Consider the following 16,147-nt stretch of genomic DNA (forward strand, 5'->3'; position numbering starts at 1 on the left):
TCTCATGACCCAGTTGAAAAAAATTGTTGATGCCCACGGCTCAGCATAACTTGACTGGAATGGGGGTCCAGGGGGGGTCTGAGGATGGAACTTTGGGGTGTTGGAGGGGGTTCCAGCTGTGGAGGTCGCAGGGCTGGGGCAGTCTGTGGTGCCAGGAGAGGCAGGAAGCTGCCTTATCGTCCCCCTTCCCCCTCTGGGCGCTGCACGGTGCAGAGTGGGGGATAAGGCAGCTTCCTGCCTCTCCTGGCACTGCAGACTGTGCTGTGCCCAGAAGCAGCCAGCAGGAGGTTCCCAGCCAATGGGACTGTGGAGCTAGTGCTTAGGGCAGGGGCACTGTGCGGAGCCCTGTGTGCTCTCCTAGGAGCTGGGCCTGTTGCCAGCTGCTTCTGGGGCGCAGCACAGTGTACGGTGCCAGGAAAGGCAGGCAGCTGCCTTAGCACCCGCACTGGTCACCTGATCCCCCTGCAGCAAGGAGACCCAGTGCCCGACATTCCATCACCCACGGGAGCCGTAGTTTGACCAGCCCCGCACTAGACCTTACTGCTGAGTGAGTGGCTTTTGGCAGATAAGTTTCACCCTGCTAATGTGCATAACTGGCTGTTGCGTGCAGAATTGTGCATTGCGAAACGTCTGTCACAGGAATGCTCCATGGCCCCTTTGAGAACAAAGCTGGCCCCAAGCAGCCCTCGGACAAGGGCTGTGAAGCTTTTGACGTGTAAAACGTGTAGGTCGTCTTCACTGGCCAAGTCACTTCTCTGCTCCCAGCTGTTTGAAATCTTCTGAGCAAGGCAGAGCAGCGGCAGAGAGCAGGAAGCTGTTGCACCTGATGGGCTGGGCTCTCTTGACATTGTGCAGCGTCAGAGGTGGCAGGGCAGATACGAATGTGTTGGTCTTACCACATTCCAACCACAAATGCTGCAGCACTTCAGCCATTTCCCGTGTGGGTTCTGCTGCAGCCTTCCAGGCCCTGGCTTGCCTTTGGCAATTCTACAGTAAACATGATTCGAGCAGAAAGGCCGAGGGGTCTGTATGTAGAGACTTAAGAGTCAGATGTACACAGGGTCCTAAAGGGGAGGCAGACCCCCATTTCAGGATGTTAGGAGCCTGTCGAGAGAACTGTAGTTGCTCTTTCTGGGAAGAAGCCTGAGGCATGGCAGGAGTCGTTAGCTGTACAGTTGTAGCTAGTGAGAATTGGGCCCTTCCTCTGCTTTGGTCTGACACCCTCACCAGCATGTTACGGGGACTAAACATCCTTAGATAAAGCAACAGTTCGAGCTACTGGAATGTGTGCAGAGAGCCACAGGACTATTTCTGTCTTACCCTGTTCAGGATATCGCTATCCTGGAGGAAACACAAGGGCTGATCCTTCTGGTGACCTTTTTTTCGCTTCTGTGTTTCAGGCTGAAAAAATTAAAAAGAAGCGAAACACCCTGTTTGGAACGTTTCACGTTGCACACAGCTCCTCCCTAGACGACGTTGATCATAAAATCTTAACTGCAAAGTGAGTATCCTCCACCACAGCTTCCTGCCGTTTCCCACAAGCCCCTCACGCGCAGGTCCCTTCGTCTCACGGGGACAAGACGCAGACCTGCAGCTCCTTCCTGCAGATCCTGAATCCCAGGGTTAAGTCATCCTGCAGCGCTTGTTCTGCACATCCAGTTCCGAATCCCTTTTGCTGCACAGCATGAATTCATTGGCCTTTCCTTTGCCTCAGGAGAAGTTGATCCTTATTTAATTCACGTTTGTCAGCTTTTGGGGAATGTGTGAAATGTAGAGGGTAGGTAGTTCCCCGAAAAATGACGAGCTGTCCTCTGGCACCTCAGAGACTAACAAAAATGTATATGAGAAAACTTTAAAACCAGGGTTTTGCCCACGAAAGCTTGTGATCTACATGTACATATTTGTTAGTCTCTACGGTGCCATAGGACTACTCGTTTTTCAAGTTACAGGCTATCACGGCGACCCCTCTGAGACTGGTTCCCCTAAGGTGGAAAGTCGAAGTCCCGACCGTTTACAGCTCTTACAGATCCCATGCCTCTGCGCAGAAGGAGGGATGTGCTCCCCCGGGGTTTCACCTGGACAGTTTCCTGCTGTAGCCTGTTGCTCGTATGGTGCTAAATAATGGCCATTCTCCCTTGCAAAATGGGCTGCGTTTCAGCCATCCTGTCTGTAGTTGGGAGAGAGGTTCATATGGCTGATGGATGGATCCGTTCCTGGAAGTCCCTTCCTTTCACGGTGGAAATGTTTGCTGGGGTTTTGGAAGATTTCTGTTAACTCCATCACACTTACCCTTAAGGCAAGACTTTGAGATTTACGTGACTCAGAGCTGTATTGAGATACAGTAAACTTCCAATTGTCCGGCATCCAGTGGTCCAGTACCAACTAGAACCCGGAAGTGCTCCAGCCAGACAATTGGAGCTGCTCCGCGCCACTTCCCCCAGTCCACTGCTGCCACTGCTGAAACTGACCAGCTGTGGACCTGGGGAAGCCCTGGGGCAGAGCAACTGGGGTGCTGCTGGGTTGGTCCTGCAGCGCCGCCCCTCACCAGCACCTGGTTTGCCCCACACCGTGCCATTCCCCGCCCGACCCCTCCTCCCCCTGTCACAGCCCCCCTGCTGGAGTACCTCCTGATACTCCGGCATATCCAATAATCCGGCACCCCCTGGGTCCCAAAGGTGCCGGATTATCAGAAGTCTGCTGTACTTTGACCCTGGCTATTGTCATACGGAGAATTTGGACAGGGGTTAACATACAGGAAAAACCGTTCTGAAGTGACCACTCTGTAAGGCTCTGCAGAGTCTGGAGAAATGTCTCGGCTTGACAAAGCCCTGGCTGGGTTGATTTAGTTGGGATTGGTCCTGCCTTGGGCAGGGGACTGGACTTGATGACTCCTGAGGTCTTCCAGCTCTAGGATGCTATAAAATACAGCAGAATCTCCGCGGAACCCTCTGATGCCCTGATTCAGACACACAAAGATCTTCTGTCTTGTTTCCACTGTTCCTCATGTGCTTTTCCCTTTTCCCTTCCCTTGGTCTTCAGGCAAGCCCTGAGCGAAGTGACGGCTGCGCTGCGGGAGCGCCTCCACCGCTGGCAGCAAATCGAGGTGCTCTGCGGCTTCCAGATTGTCAACAACCCCGGCATCCATGCACTCATAGCAGCCCTGAACATCGATCCCAGCTGGGTGGGCACGCCCCGGCCCAACCCATCCCACTTCATCATGACGGATGACCTGGACGACCTGGACGAAGAGATTGTGTCTCCCATGTCCATGCAGTGTATGTATCCCGGGCTGGTGATGCGCGCTGAGACGGGTTAGCGCTTAGCTGCTGCGCTACGTTAGATTGATGGGATGCATCGGAAGGGAATGGGGTAGCTGTGTTGACTAAGCAGGAGAGTCATGTCCATAGAAGCCCAAATACCAGCCTCTTAGTATAAGCCTGGCCTCCATTGCTGGAAGTTGTTGGAAGCTACTCGCCAGGAGCACGTACTAGTGACCGTGATGGAGAGACCTTGCTGCCCCTGTTCCCCGTGGCTGTCTCGGGCAGAAGAGGGGCAGTGCCCCAGCCAGAGGAGCAGTGGGGTCCAGCTAACTGTTGGCTGAGCCTGACTTAGAGCCACTTACCAACGCGGGCATCTCCAGTTGGGCCTCCTACACGAGTGACGCGTTAGGGTCCCCAGGGCTCGGGGGAGGGGGGGCGCCACTGCCGGTGTATAAGAGCCCCCAGAAGGGAGCAGGGCCGTTCTGTGGTTGATCTTTTCCTGTCCCATTCGTGTTGAGAATGCTGCTGCGAGCCAGTGATGATTATACCTGTAAATCAAACTTTTCTCTCTCCCTTTCAAACCTGATTGGCTAACCCCAGACGCGGCCTGGCTTTTGGGGCGCAGGTTCAGTGACCGCTCGTCTATCTCCTCGGAGGATCAGTCCCTCTGCAAATACCCCGGTTTGGTTCTCTTGGTTGTTTTTTTTCACCTACTGGACTAAAATACATCCACGATTTTTCCAACTTTTTGACACACACACTAATTCACATGCTCTTCTTCAGTGAGACACGAGCATCGTTACTAACCTCTGGGCAGAGTCTGCTGGGATGAAGAATTTCATGTTCGCTCCTTCCTCCGCCTTCTGTGTTTGGAGCTTTAAACCCCAGGCTTGAACCGTGGTTTTGCTGAGGGCTTGGAGGGTAACGCTGCTCCCCTCCCGCTCCCTGGAGTCCGTGACAACAGAGCCCCCCTCTTTGGGTGATTCCGGCTGCTGGGGGATGTCGCCTACAGCTGGGTCCGTTCTGATGCCACATGCAGCTGAATCTGGTCTAGTGTCTCCTATTCCCAAGGCCTAGCGTGCTGAGCCCCTGCAGGGAGGGAACGTCTCGAGCGATTTCCCCGCTTGCCCAGGCCAATCCTCTCTCCATTAGAGTGTTGTCACAGTACAGGGCCTGCTGGTGCGTGAGGGAGAATGTGAAATACCATGAAGATTGGTCTCGACAATAGAAGCAGTGGGATATAGGGATGTAAGTGGTGCTGCCAGCTCCCTCCCCTCTCTCTGTGCTGCTGCCTCTATCAGAGGCAGTGAGGAGGGGATGGGGGGGAACAGTGGAGCCTGCCCTGAAGCTGCCTTTCCCTGTGGCAGGTCTGGGCTGGCTGGGTACAGAGGCTGGGACCCTCATGGAGAGAGGCTGCTGGACCCGGGGTGGGGTGGGGCAGGCCTAACCCTGCTGTGGCTCTTGCAGTTTAAATGTTGTAGGAGCCGGGCTGCCCGCCCACCTGGCTCTTACTACATTTAACCTGCAGAGCCGCAGCGGGGGTTAAATTCCCTTATCAACTAATCGTGTAGTCGATAAAAATTGTATCGACTACACAATTAGCCTGTTACCCACCTCTTAACACCCCTAGAGGGAGGACTCCAGTCTGCCAGCAGAGTCGGGAGCAAGACACAAGATGTTTCGGGTTTGATTGTCGCTGTTATGGCTCTGGCTAAACAGCAGTGGAGCGCCACAGACTTAACTAGAGGTCAAACCTGGCCTGGCAAGTGATGAGTCAGACGCGCAGTCAAGGCCTTTGATGGACAAGCTCTCACTGTTTAGAAGTCAGTCTCCTCGTGTAAAAGGGGGAGCCCCTGAGGTGGCGAGTGACCCCAGGCCGCACAGGGTACGTCTGCAGCAGCATGGAGATTAAAGTCTGCGGCTGGCCCGGGGCAGCTGGCTCTGGGCTGTGTGGACAGTCAGTCTCGGGCGCTGGGATTCCGCCCCGGCTGGGCTCAGCTGGAGCCTGAGCGTCCACCTGGTAATGTTTAGTCCTACAGCCCAGGGAAGCTGACGCAGGCCCCCAAAGGCTTTTGCCCTCAGTGAGATGCACCTGCAGAGGTGGCATTTGAAACCCGGAGTTGTGTGCTCGCCCCCCGAGTTTGGTAACGAACCCCCGGAGGCACGACAGGTGTGTCAGGAGAAAGCTGGGGGAGGAAGAGCAAGCCTAGGCCCCGAGACCGGCCGGGACCATTGGGAGCATCTAGTCCAGCCTCCTGCCTTGCACCAGCCAGGGACCTGCCCCAGCAGGGAGGAGGGGAAGGTCCCGCTAAGGAGAGACGAGCCCACGGTTCGGCAGGACACAGACCGGCCTCCCCCAGCTGTGCGATATCGATGCTTCCCCAAGGCAGAGCCCCCAGGCCGCTCCGTTGGCCGCGCTGGCGCTGGCAGCGGCAGCGGAGCTCCATGGGAGAAGGAGGAAGGCGGGCAGCCTGGGCAGCCCCCAGCTCTGGCCTCTGGCCGCTCCAGCTCTCCTCCCCCAGGCACCTTCCTGACAAATGTTTCCGGAGCCAGAGACTGAGCTTCACTTTTAGCCCCGTTTAACGTGATTTATGAGGGTTATTTCAGTGCAGGATCCTGCAAGGAAAATTCTAAAAATGTTCAGGCAGCGCAGCGGAGAGAGGGAAGGGCTGTTGGTGGCAGCGAGTACCAGGCGCTGGAAGGGGCCATGGCCTGTCCACGTTTGGCTGCCGACCTGGCCCTCTCCCGAGGCCTGTCTCCCAGCCAAACTGGAAGCTGGAGCCAGACAGGGAAAGAGGAACACAGGTGCAATGGGGAGCTATGGACCCTCCACCTACAAATCTGGCCTCTTTCCCTGCACTCCAGACCCCTTGCCCAGCGCAGGTGGAGGGCCAGCAACTGCCCGCGAGGCTTTTATTCTGGCCTGGTGTGGGGGTGAGTTATGGGGGGTCAAAGAACCCCAGCTGGGCTATGGTAACAGCCACACAGGCAGTTGTGGGGCGCCTTAGACCTTTCCCCTGCCCTGGGTGTGGGGAGCAGGGACCAGGCTGCTCACAGGGCTCCCCAACCTGGCTCCCAGGTTTGGGGGGAAAGGAGGGGTGGAGTGGGGGGCCACAGGGGTGGGGATTGTCTCCCCCTCCTCCCATGATTAGAAAGACTCGACCGCCCCGAGAGGAGCAGGAGGGGAACAGAGACCCGCAACACTGGGGCTCTCGCAGCCGGCGATCACTCGGAACCTGTCTGCATTCGAACCGCCCGGTGCCCTCTTCTCCTAGGCGGGGAGTGGGTTTTACAGCCATGGTTTGCTGGTTCTTCCACTCCCAAAAGAGCTCTCCCTGCACTTCGCTTCTGAGCTTTCCTGTCCATTCACCTCTTTAACCATGTTGACATCACTTCCCTACGCGTATGCACCTGTAGACTCCGGGACTTTGAACCCCCTACCAGAAAAGCACAGAACAGAACTGCCCAAAATGCAGCCCAGGGGAGCCCCCTCGGCTGCAGCCTGTGGAATCCTAGGTCCCAGCATGCAATGCTCTGTCTTGCTCCCAGTGGCTAGAGCAGACGCTGCAGGATATTGCCTTCCTGAGTCAGAGGGCAGGGCTGTCATCTCCAGTTCAGGCCGTTGTGGGTCTCCCGTGACTGCACAGAGTTCAGCTCCGGGATAGAGGCTGTGGTGGCTGAAGAGCTTTAGGGCTAAGGCCAGGCTGCACTAAAGGGGAAGGTCGAACCAAGATACGCGACTCCAGGCATGTTCAGTACAGAGCTGGAGTCAACGGACCTTGTTTCGAGTTTCCCCACTGTGGGAGACCGACAAGAGCAAACCCTCCTGTCGGCTTCTCTTACTCCTGGCAGAGGCAGGAGTACCAGCGCCGATGGGGGCACCCTCTGAGTTTGTGGGTCTTCACTAAATCAATATGGATACGAATTTCTCTTCCACCGCTCTGTGCTGCGGGCCTGGCGCCACACCTAGGCGCTGCAGGCAGCCTGCAAGAGACGTCAGCGCCTCGGCCGCGTGCTGAGTTTCACCCCAAGTCGGTTCTGCTCTGAGACTCGGTGACGCCCTCCCGATGCTCCATGTTCAGCTGTGCTCAGTAGGGCTGTAGCAAGTCGTTTACAAAGGTAACCGGGTAGCTGCTAAAAGCCGTAGCGGTTCCGTGCACTGCGGGCTCTGGGAGAGTGACTATTTAACATATAAGCTTAGCTTTATCCCGCAGAGCCAGCAGGGGAGGGAGGAGGGGGGAGTCATGCTGAGCCTGCCACAGACCGGCTGGAGCAGCCTGTGCCTGTGGTGGGCCCCGTGGGGCAGGGAATTACTCCAGCCTCTACTGGTGAATGGGATCCCATGAGCCTCACTCGTTAAGGGGTCACCAGTTAACGTCCCCGTGCTCAGTGGCCTAGCACAGATGTCAGCAGAGACGCTCTTCAGTCTGCCAGTCTGTGGCACCACGGCTGTTCTGGTCCACGCAGGTTTTCAGAGGGCGTCGCCATAGAGTCTGAGCAGTGGCCAGATTCTGCAAGTCAAGCTGTCCTCAGTGGCGCCCCCAGGCCGCCACGCCGCTTTCAGATTAAGCTCTTGTTTCCCTGCCTCAGAACCTCCTTCCAACGAGACTCGTTGGCGGTCTACAAGCACCTACGCAGGGAAGAGAGTTCTGACCGGAGGGTTTTTCAGTGTAGCAGACCCGGGTGTGATGAGATCCAATGGTCAGAAGCAGAACTAGACAAATCCAGATCAGAAATAAGGTGCAACTTCGTGGGGCGGGGTCACATACGGCATTGGAACAGCTCCCTAAGGGCTTGGGGGATTCTCCATCACTTGTAATTTTCCCCTTGGGATCTAAGGCCTTTCTAAAAGATGTTCAAATGGAAGATATGGGCTGAAGCAGAGACTAGCAGGTGAGGGTCTCTGGTAGGAGGTCGGATTCTATAGTCAGTGGTCCCATCTGGTGTTAAAATCTGCGCCTCTGCTGGAGACAAGACACGAGGACCGAAGCCAGCGTGGCTGCAGAGCCCGAGATGAATTTGCTGTTAGGGAGAAAATCTTACCCACGGAGCACCCGGGATGTGGAGATGGGCGTGGCTGCCAGTTTTCAGAGCAGATGGACGCTTAGTGGGTGTGTAAAATCATGAAAACTAATTATCCCAACTACCATTGCGTAGACCAGATAAGGGGTCTCAAAAATGCTCCTTTGTCTTGCACTGGGCATCTCAGCCACTGGGAAAGAGTCAAGAGAGTTCCACACCGTGCCGGAAGCCTTGCTGTCCTTGCGCACCTGCACCTAATGCCGGGCCGGATCACGCTGCCAGCAAGGGGTAAATCCTTGGCAATTCCTTGCAATCAGTGGAACTACACTGGGGTAGAAGTGGTATCCATAAGCCAAACCAGAGCCCTGCGATAGCGCACACCCCTCGCTGGCCGCCTGCCTCGGTGAGCAGGAATGTAAACGGCAGTTTCTCTCGCGCTGGTCACTGGTCTAAGTAGAAGCAAGGACCTAATGCCTCGTCTGTATTGAATCAGCGCAGCCGATGGCCTCCCCCGGGCGAGCTGGCTCAAAGGGCCAAAGGTTCGGCGCCTGGCTGGGGTCGGACGCGGCTTCTCCAGCTGCACTCAGTGTTCTCTTCTCTGTCGTTCCAGCCCCCACCCTGCCGAGCGGCGTCCGCCAGCGCGCCGTGGACCCGCAGCACTCCCTCGGATCTCAGAGGTTGGTAGAGAGTCACGCGCACGGCCAGAGCGAATCGGGCCAGCCCGTCCATTACCTGGCGGGCAGAGCCGCGCTGCGTCGAATGCACAGCCTCACTTCTGGACAGTCGTTTAGTTCCGACACGCACGGAGCCAGCCCATCTGCCACCTCCGCCTCTTCCACTTCCTGCTCCTCCACCATCACCGCCACTGCCTCTGTTCCCGCTTGCCATGCCCACCCTATCTATTACCATCACACCTCCTCCTCTTATATCCTCCAGATGGACTCCATCCCCGACCTACCCCCTCCTGATGTCACCTCGGGGATTCGCTGTCGCACTGAGAGCTTTGGGTACCGCTCTTTCTCTTCTAGCGCCTCTTGAGACCTGCTGCTTGCTGTGGTGTTTTTCCTCCTGGATGCCTGGCACCCTGCCCTTCGGGATAGAATCCTTCCTTGCTTTCTGCAGCTCTTGCTTCCTCAGCCTCTCTCCCGCCTACGCGGCGCCCGCCGGGGATTACTGCGATGGCAGAACTTGGTCTGGTGCCTTATGTGTCACGGCAGTGGCGATTAACCAGCAAGGCGCTGTGGCTTGGGCTGAGAAGTCCCTGCCAGGCTTGTGTTTCTGCATAATTAGCCTGTTGGTTGGGGGGCGCCTGCGGGAAGGAAGGGACCGCGACTAACCAAACACACACTGACCTTGTTTGAAACCGGGGCTCGTCTTTGGCTCCTCCCAAGCAAATTGCAAAGGAAAAGCCCGGCGTGCCTCTGGGTGCTGCTGGCGGCGGGTGCTGACGTGCCCGTTGTGGTCAGGTGCTGACATGCCCAGCAGCATCCAGGGACGCTGAGTTGAGGCTGACGGGCTCCTGTGTACGGCAGAGGGTGGCCGAGTGCTGAGCTTCCCGTCGCTAGGTTCCCACTGCGAGCGGATCCGTGACTAGAACGCAGCGGGGGGTCTGTGGGAAGTGAAGGAGTGGGCTTGTCCTGGGCAGAGCGACCAGCAGCTCCATGAGCAGTGTCAGCAGAGGCCTGGGAAATCAATGTCGCCTCCCTCCACAGGGGGGGCCCTGGAGGCTGGCTGAGGCCCAAGGGCCGGGAGCGTGGGCGGACGTTGCGCCTGCCCGTAGCTGGCGGTGGTGGAAGTAGATTCCACCCGACTGCCCCGGCGCCTTCCCCAAGACTGAAAGTCCCAGGAAAAGCCCCTCAGCTTATAACATGGCATCTGCCTGGAGGGCACCTTTTGGGTCAGGGGTTTGAAGGCCCTAGGCCTAGGATCTGCCAATACCAGACGGATTTCCAGCAGGCCCCAGTAGGCCTGACCCTCACGCCCAGCCTCGTGTCCCGGCGCAGCTCTCCATTGATTCCAGGTGCTCTTGAGGGGCCAGGGCAAGCCCTGAGCCCCGGGCGCTAATGGCAGCACTTGGAAAGCCCCAGATACAGACAGGCCAACTGTGCATCTCAGACACGCACATTGTGGAGCAGCAAGCCCTAGGAAAATTCATAAGGGAGAGAGGCCCTGCCCTTGCTCCGGGGGTGGGGGGTGGCCCTGCCCTTGCTCCGGGGGGGGTGGGGTGGCCCTGCCCTTGCTCCGGGGACGGGGGTGGCCCTGCCCTTGCTCTGGGGGGGGGGGGGGGTGGCCCTGCCCTTGCTCCGGGGACGGGGGTGGCCCTGCCCTTGCTCCAGGGGTGGGGGTGGCCCTGCCCTTGCTCCAGGGGTGGGGGGTGGCCCTGCCCTTGCTCCGGGGGGTGTGTGTGGCCCTGCCCTTGCTCCAGGAGGCGGGGGTGGCCCTGCCCTTGCTCCGGGGGGGGGTGGCCCTGCCCTTGCTCCGGGGGGGTTATTAAACGCCATCTGGGCTCTTGTGTGGAAGGGGGCGGAGAGCCCTTTGAATATACGTAGGTGAATCGCTTCCAAATTTCAGCCCCGTCGGGGCCATCCCCATGGAAACATGCAGCCCCGGGTACATTCCTACGGTCAGGTCGCCAGCATCGCGGGCAGCTTGTCCTGAGAACTGGCCCCAGGGCCGTTGGCTCTGCTGGGCACACGTGGGTGTTTGGTGGCCCTCCGAAAGCCCAGGCCTGCAGACGCGGACGCCAGAGGCTGCGGGTGCCTGGCTTGACGTGTGGCTGCCAGGCGCAGGTCCCAGTGCTCGCTGTCAGCGAAAGGGCAGGCCATTGACTTGGTTCTGCTCAGTGCCCACGGGGGTGACCTGTGGGCAAAAGGCCACTTCCTTAGCAAGAGCTCCCAGGGTTCGCTGTCCTGTGGTGCCAACCCGCAGCTTTAACACTCACACTCAGACCCTCCCGTAAGCCTGCTGCCCGCACCACAAGCCTGCATTGCTCTAGGTCTTTTGCCTGAGACCCGCGGAGCCCTTTATACGCATCAGCCGAGCCACACAGCCTCCTGGAGAGGAAGATGACATGGGGAAACTGAGTCACGGAGAGTCCGTGCTGGAGAGAGGAACAGAACCCAAGAGTCTTGGCTCCTGGTCCCCTGTGATAGAGGAAGGTGCTGCCCCCAACTCTGATTCAATGTGGCTCCTTTTAGCTCCAGCCAGACCTGGAGACGACTGCCTCTTCCTTTCCCCTAGGGAGAGGGAGCGTGGGCCGCCCTGCCTTGTGCTTAGCCGCCTGCTTCCTCCGGCTGGGCTGTGACTATTCCCTGCCGGCCGGGCCGCCACAAACCCTCACTCTTTGCTTCTCTTTTGCAATTGGCTTCAGAGGAGCTGGTGCAAACAAGGTCAGCGCTGTTCGGGGTGTGGAGACTGGGGTGTGACTGAGGGTGCTGGGCCGGGGGGGGGGTTGCTCTGTGCACAGAGGTTTCTGCTTTCCAGCGCCTGCTCCTAAGCCATGCCCGGTTCCGAGTGGTGGGAGGGGGCTCCCAGCTGGGTGCCCTTCAACCCCCCCGAGGGAGCAGGGCCAAAGCTGTTGGGGGGGGGGGCGCGAGTGGGCAGACTGCTTGATGCTGAGGGCAGCAGCGTAACCGAGCAGCAGGTCAGGCCTGGTTCTGCCGCCAGGAGACGTGAGAGGTGCTGATGTCACAGGCTGCTGGGTGGAGCTGGGTCCCAGCTGCGAAAGGCAGGGACTGGAAGGAAGGGATACAAGGGCTGTGTGCTGGGTGGGGAGCCAGGCCCTGCTATGGCACGGTCAGGGCCAACGGCCTTGAATCCACGCAGAGGGAGGGCAAGGACCTCGTCCCAGCCCCAGGTGATACGGGCAGTGGCAGCCAGCTTCGAGGGAAGCCAGCGGGCGGCAGAGGACCGGGCAGGCCAGGAGCCCCCATGGGATCTGCCTTTGCTTCTGTCCATTTCACACCCGCCCTCCCGCCGCTTGGCTTAGGCGGGGGGAAGAGAGCGTCCCGCAGCCTAGAGATCGCACGGTCCTGCCCTTGGCCCCACACTGTCAGTTGCAAGGCCTGGGTTCCTTTCAAAATCAAACCCGTAACACTGTGGCCAAGACTTGCAAAACCAGGGGCCTGCCGTTGAACGGCCGAGTCCTCCTCCTGGCACCGACTGGGCGAGCTGGTTTGCCCCCGGCCACTCTGCCTGCGTCCAGCAGGGCCTCTCAAGCCGCACGTCCCATGAATGGCAGGGGCATGTGTGCGCCCGGTCACCGGTGTGACTCAGCCACTGACGCCCCCAAGAGCTGCCCGGCTGCGCCCCGCCGCTCAGGGAGCCAGGCTGCTGGGTGGGGTCCCCAGGGGCTGCGCAGTTCAGCTGTGGCACCGGCGTTTGACCCTCTCGGCCTGCGCTGGCTCGAAGGGACTGGGCTGGACAGGGTAGCAGTTGTAACTTCTCCCCTCCCCCCGCCTCGTCCTGCTTCCTTCCCCCTTCCTCCTGACCCCAGCCACGGCGACGGCCTTTCCCAGCCCAGCCCTGTCTGATGGACGGGATGGGTCTGGGTCACAAAAGCTGCTGTCCCATGTGGGGCTCACTTGTGGCAGGCCAGGAGGTTCCCGGAGGAGCCCCAGCAGTTTAATTGAACAAGAGCATTTGCCAGTTGTCCTGTCTTCTGACGCAGGATCCCTCTAGTCCGGCAGAGAGGGGGTTCTAGTGCCAGCCACTGTCAGGAAGGACGGGGGCTGTGGTGCCTAATGGCTGGCGCAGCATTGGTTAGACCCCTTGCATCCCTACAGTTGGCCAGAGAGGAGGCTGCAAAGGGTGACTGGTGCTCCAGGCCTCCCTGCCGACTCTCTCCGCTCTAGAAAGACAAGCTGAGGCGGGGGGGTCGGCTCTCCATTGGCCATTTCCTTCTGGGCTCGGGAATGGGCTGGGCAAACTCTCTAACAGGAGAGTTTGGAGAGGGAGTTCTCCAGGTAAAAGAGGGAGTAAAAACGGGACCCTTGTGGTAAGTGGCTGTCTGGAGTGTGTGTTTGTGTGTGGGGGGGGGGGGAGTTATTTGCAGTGTGCTGAGCTTGTGTTTGTCTTTTTGGTGGTTTGTTTGATTGTTTGAAGGAGCTTCTAAAAGGTTTGAAATCTAGAAGCCTCTGTTAATTGGCTGAGCCTCAGTCAGGGGGAGGGGCTACCAGAGCTATATAAACCGGTGACTCAGTGACCAGGAACAGCTAACAGGAGAGTTTGGAGAGGGAGTTTGGAGGGGGAGGTTAGAGGGCACCAGTGACTTCAGACCTATATTAAAACATAACTCTTAGAATAATCTATATTCCAGAGGTTTAAAAAGAATCCCATTTATACCTAAACTTACTCATTAGAAAAATGGAGACGGAAGCCCAGCAGCAGTGTGGGGGCTATCCTGTTTATTGCGTCGAGTGTAACATGTATGATTACCTGCCCTGTGGGCGGGTGGTGTATGTGTGCACCCGTTGCAAGGAGCTCCTGACCCTCAGAGACCGAGTTCGGGCTTTGGAGGCCAGGGTGGCTGAACTGGAGGAGCTAAGGGAGGCAGAGAGCTATGTTGATGAGACTTTCCGGGACACTGTAGTACTGTCCCACCTCCAGTTTGAGAGCCCCAGTGCTCTTAAGGAGGATGAAAGTCTCAAGGGAACAGAGCATTCAATGGAAGCAGAGGGAAACCATCCCGTAGTTGGGACCCTCCTCCCAGAGGATGTTGCGGTATCCCCCTCGCACTGAGGATACCTCTGATGGGGAGGGAGTGCCAGTTAGGAAGAGGCAGGTGTTAGTAGTGGGTGATTAGATCGTTAGAAACATAGATAGTTGGGTTTGTGATGACCGGGAGAACCGTATGGTCACTTGCCTGCCTGGTGCGAAGGTTGCGGATCTCTTGAGGCATCTAGATAGACTTATGTGCAGTGCTGGGGAGGATCCGGTGGTCGTGGTACATGTCGGTACCAATGACATAGGGAAAGGTAGGAGAGATGTCCTGGAGGCCAAATTTAGGTTGCTAGGAAAGAGACTGAAATCCAGGACCTCTATGGTAGCATTCTCGGAAATGCTTCCAGTTCCACGCGCAGGGCCAGGTAGGCAGGCAGAGCTTCAGAGTCTCAATGCGTGGATGAGACGATGGTGTAGGGAAGAGGGGTTTAGATTTATTAGGAACTGGGGACACTTCTGGGAGAGGGGGAGCCTATACAAGAAGGAAGGGCTCCACCTAAACCAGGATGGAACCAGACTGCTGGCACTAAACATTAAAAAAGCCGTAGAACAGTTTTTAAACTAAGAGATGGGGGAAAGCCGATTGGTGCGGAGATGCACGTAAATTGGAAGGAGACTTCTCTTAGAGGAGAATCCATTGATAGATAAGCTGTAGTCAGAAAGAGAGAAGGGGAGAGGACAAACCATGGGCCAGAGCAGACAGACAACCGCATTCAAAGGAATCCAATGCATCAGGGAAGGGCAGACAAATAAGCAGTGGCCAATTTTTAAAGTGCTTCTACACAAATGCTAGGAGTCTGACTAATAAGATGGGTGAACTGGAGTACCTCATATTAAATGAGGACATTGACATAATAGGCATCACTGAAATGTGATGGAATGAGGAAAATCTGTGGGACACAATCATACCGGGATATAAAATATATCGAAAGGATAGAGCAGGCCGGGTGGGTGGCGGAGTGGCACTGTATGTGAAAGATAATGTAGAATCAAATGAAATAAAAATATTAAATGAATCAACATGTTCCATAGAATCGCTATGGATAGTAATTCCATGCTCCAATAATAAGAAATTAGCAGTAGGGTTATATTATCGACCACCTGACCAGGACAGCGATACTGACATTGAAATGCTGAGGGAGATTAGAGAGGCTACCAAAATAGAGAACTCTATAATAATGGGGGATTTTAATTACCCCCATATTGACTGGATACATGTCACCTCAGGAAGAGAAGCGGAGATAAAATTTCTCAATGGCTTAAATGACTGCTTCTTGGAGCAGCTGGTGCAGGAACCCACAAGGGGAGAGGCAATTCTCGATTTAGTCCTGAGTGGAGTGCAGGATCAGGTCCAGGAAATAACCGTTACAGGACCGCTTGGGAATAGTGACCATAATATAACAACATTCAACATTCCTGTGGCGGGAAGAACACCTCAGCAGTCCAGCACCCTGGCATTTAATTTCAAAAAGGGGAATTACACAAAAATGAGGAGGTTAAACAGAAATTAAAAGGCACAGTGACTAGAGCCAAATCCCTGAAAGCTGCATGGAAACTTTTTAAAGACACCATAATAGAGGCCCAACTTAAATGTATACCCCAAATTAAAAAACATAGCAAGAGACCTAAAACAGTGTCACCGTGGCTTAACCACCATGTAAAAGAAGCAGTGAGGGACAAAAAGGTATCTTTTAAGAAGTGGAAGTCCAATCCTAGTGAGATAAATAGAAAGGAACATAAACACTGTCAAATCAAGTGTAAACATGTAATAAGAAAAGCAAAAAAAGATTTTGAGGAACAGCTAGCCAAAAACTCAAAAAGAAATAACAAAATGTTTTTTAAGTACATTAGAAGCAGGAAGCCTGCTAAAAAGCCTGTGGGTCCTCTAGATGATCGAGCTATAAAAGGAGCAATCAAGGACAATAAAGCCATTGCAGAGAAACTAAATGATTTCTTTGCTTCAGTCTTCACCGCTGAGGACGTTGGGGAGATTCCCGAATCTGCACCGTCCTTTGTGGGTGATGAATCTGAGGAACTGTCCCGGATTGAAGTGTCATTAGAGGAGGTTTTGGAGCAAATAGAAAAACTTAATGTTAACAAATCTCCAGGACCGGATGGCATTCATCCAAGGGTTCTAAAAGAAC

The 16,147-nt window shown here is 56.2% G+C and overlaps 1 protein-coding gene across 5 annotated transcripts in view; it reads left to right on the plus strand.

The window, feature by feature from the left end:
* Positions 1–16,147, plus strand: part of STIM1 (stromal interaction molecule 1) — a 190,090-nt gene that overhangs the window by 167,355 nt on the left and 6,588 nt on the right. For 2 of the 5 annotated variants that reach the window (XM_075919691.2, XM_075919690.2), the window contains 4 exons: positions 1,401–1,501; positions 3,040–3,275; positions 3,861–3,941; positions 8,893–9,289. In XM_075919691.2, coding sequence (XP_075775806.2) covers positions 1,401–1,501; positions 3,040–3,275; positions 3,861–3,941; positions 8,893–9,289 — 815 coding nt within the window. The remainder of the gene's footprint in view (positions 1–1,400; positions 1,502–3,039; positions 3,276–3,860; positions 3,942–8,892; positions 9,290–16,147) is intronic. The other 3 variants (XM_075919693.2, XM_089775820.1, XM_075919694.2) reach the window with 3 other exon arrangements.

Source organism: Pelodiscus sinensis, chromosome 1 (assembly GCF_052426305.1).
Source record: "Pelodiscus sinensis isolate ZL-2025 chromosome 1, ASM5242630v1, whole genome shotgun sequence".
Classification (NCBI taxonomy): Eukaryota; Metazoa; Chordata; order Testudines; family Trionychidae; genus Pelodiscus; species Pelodiscus sinensis.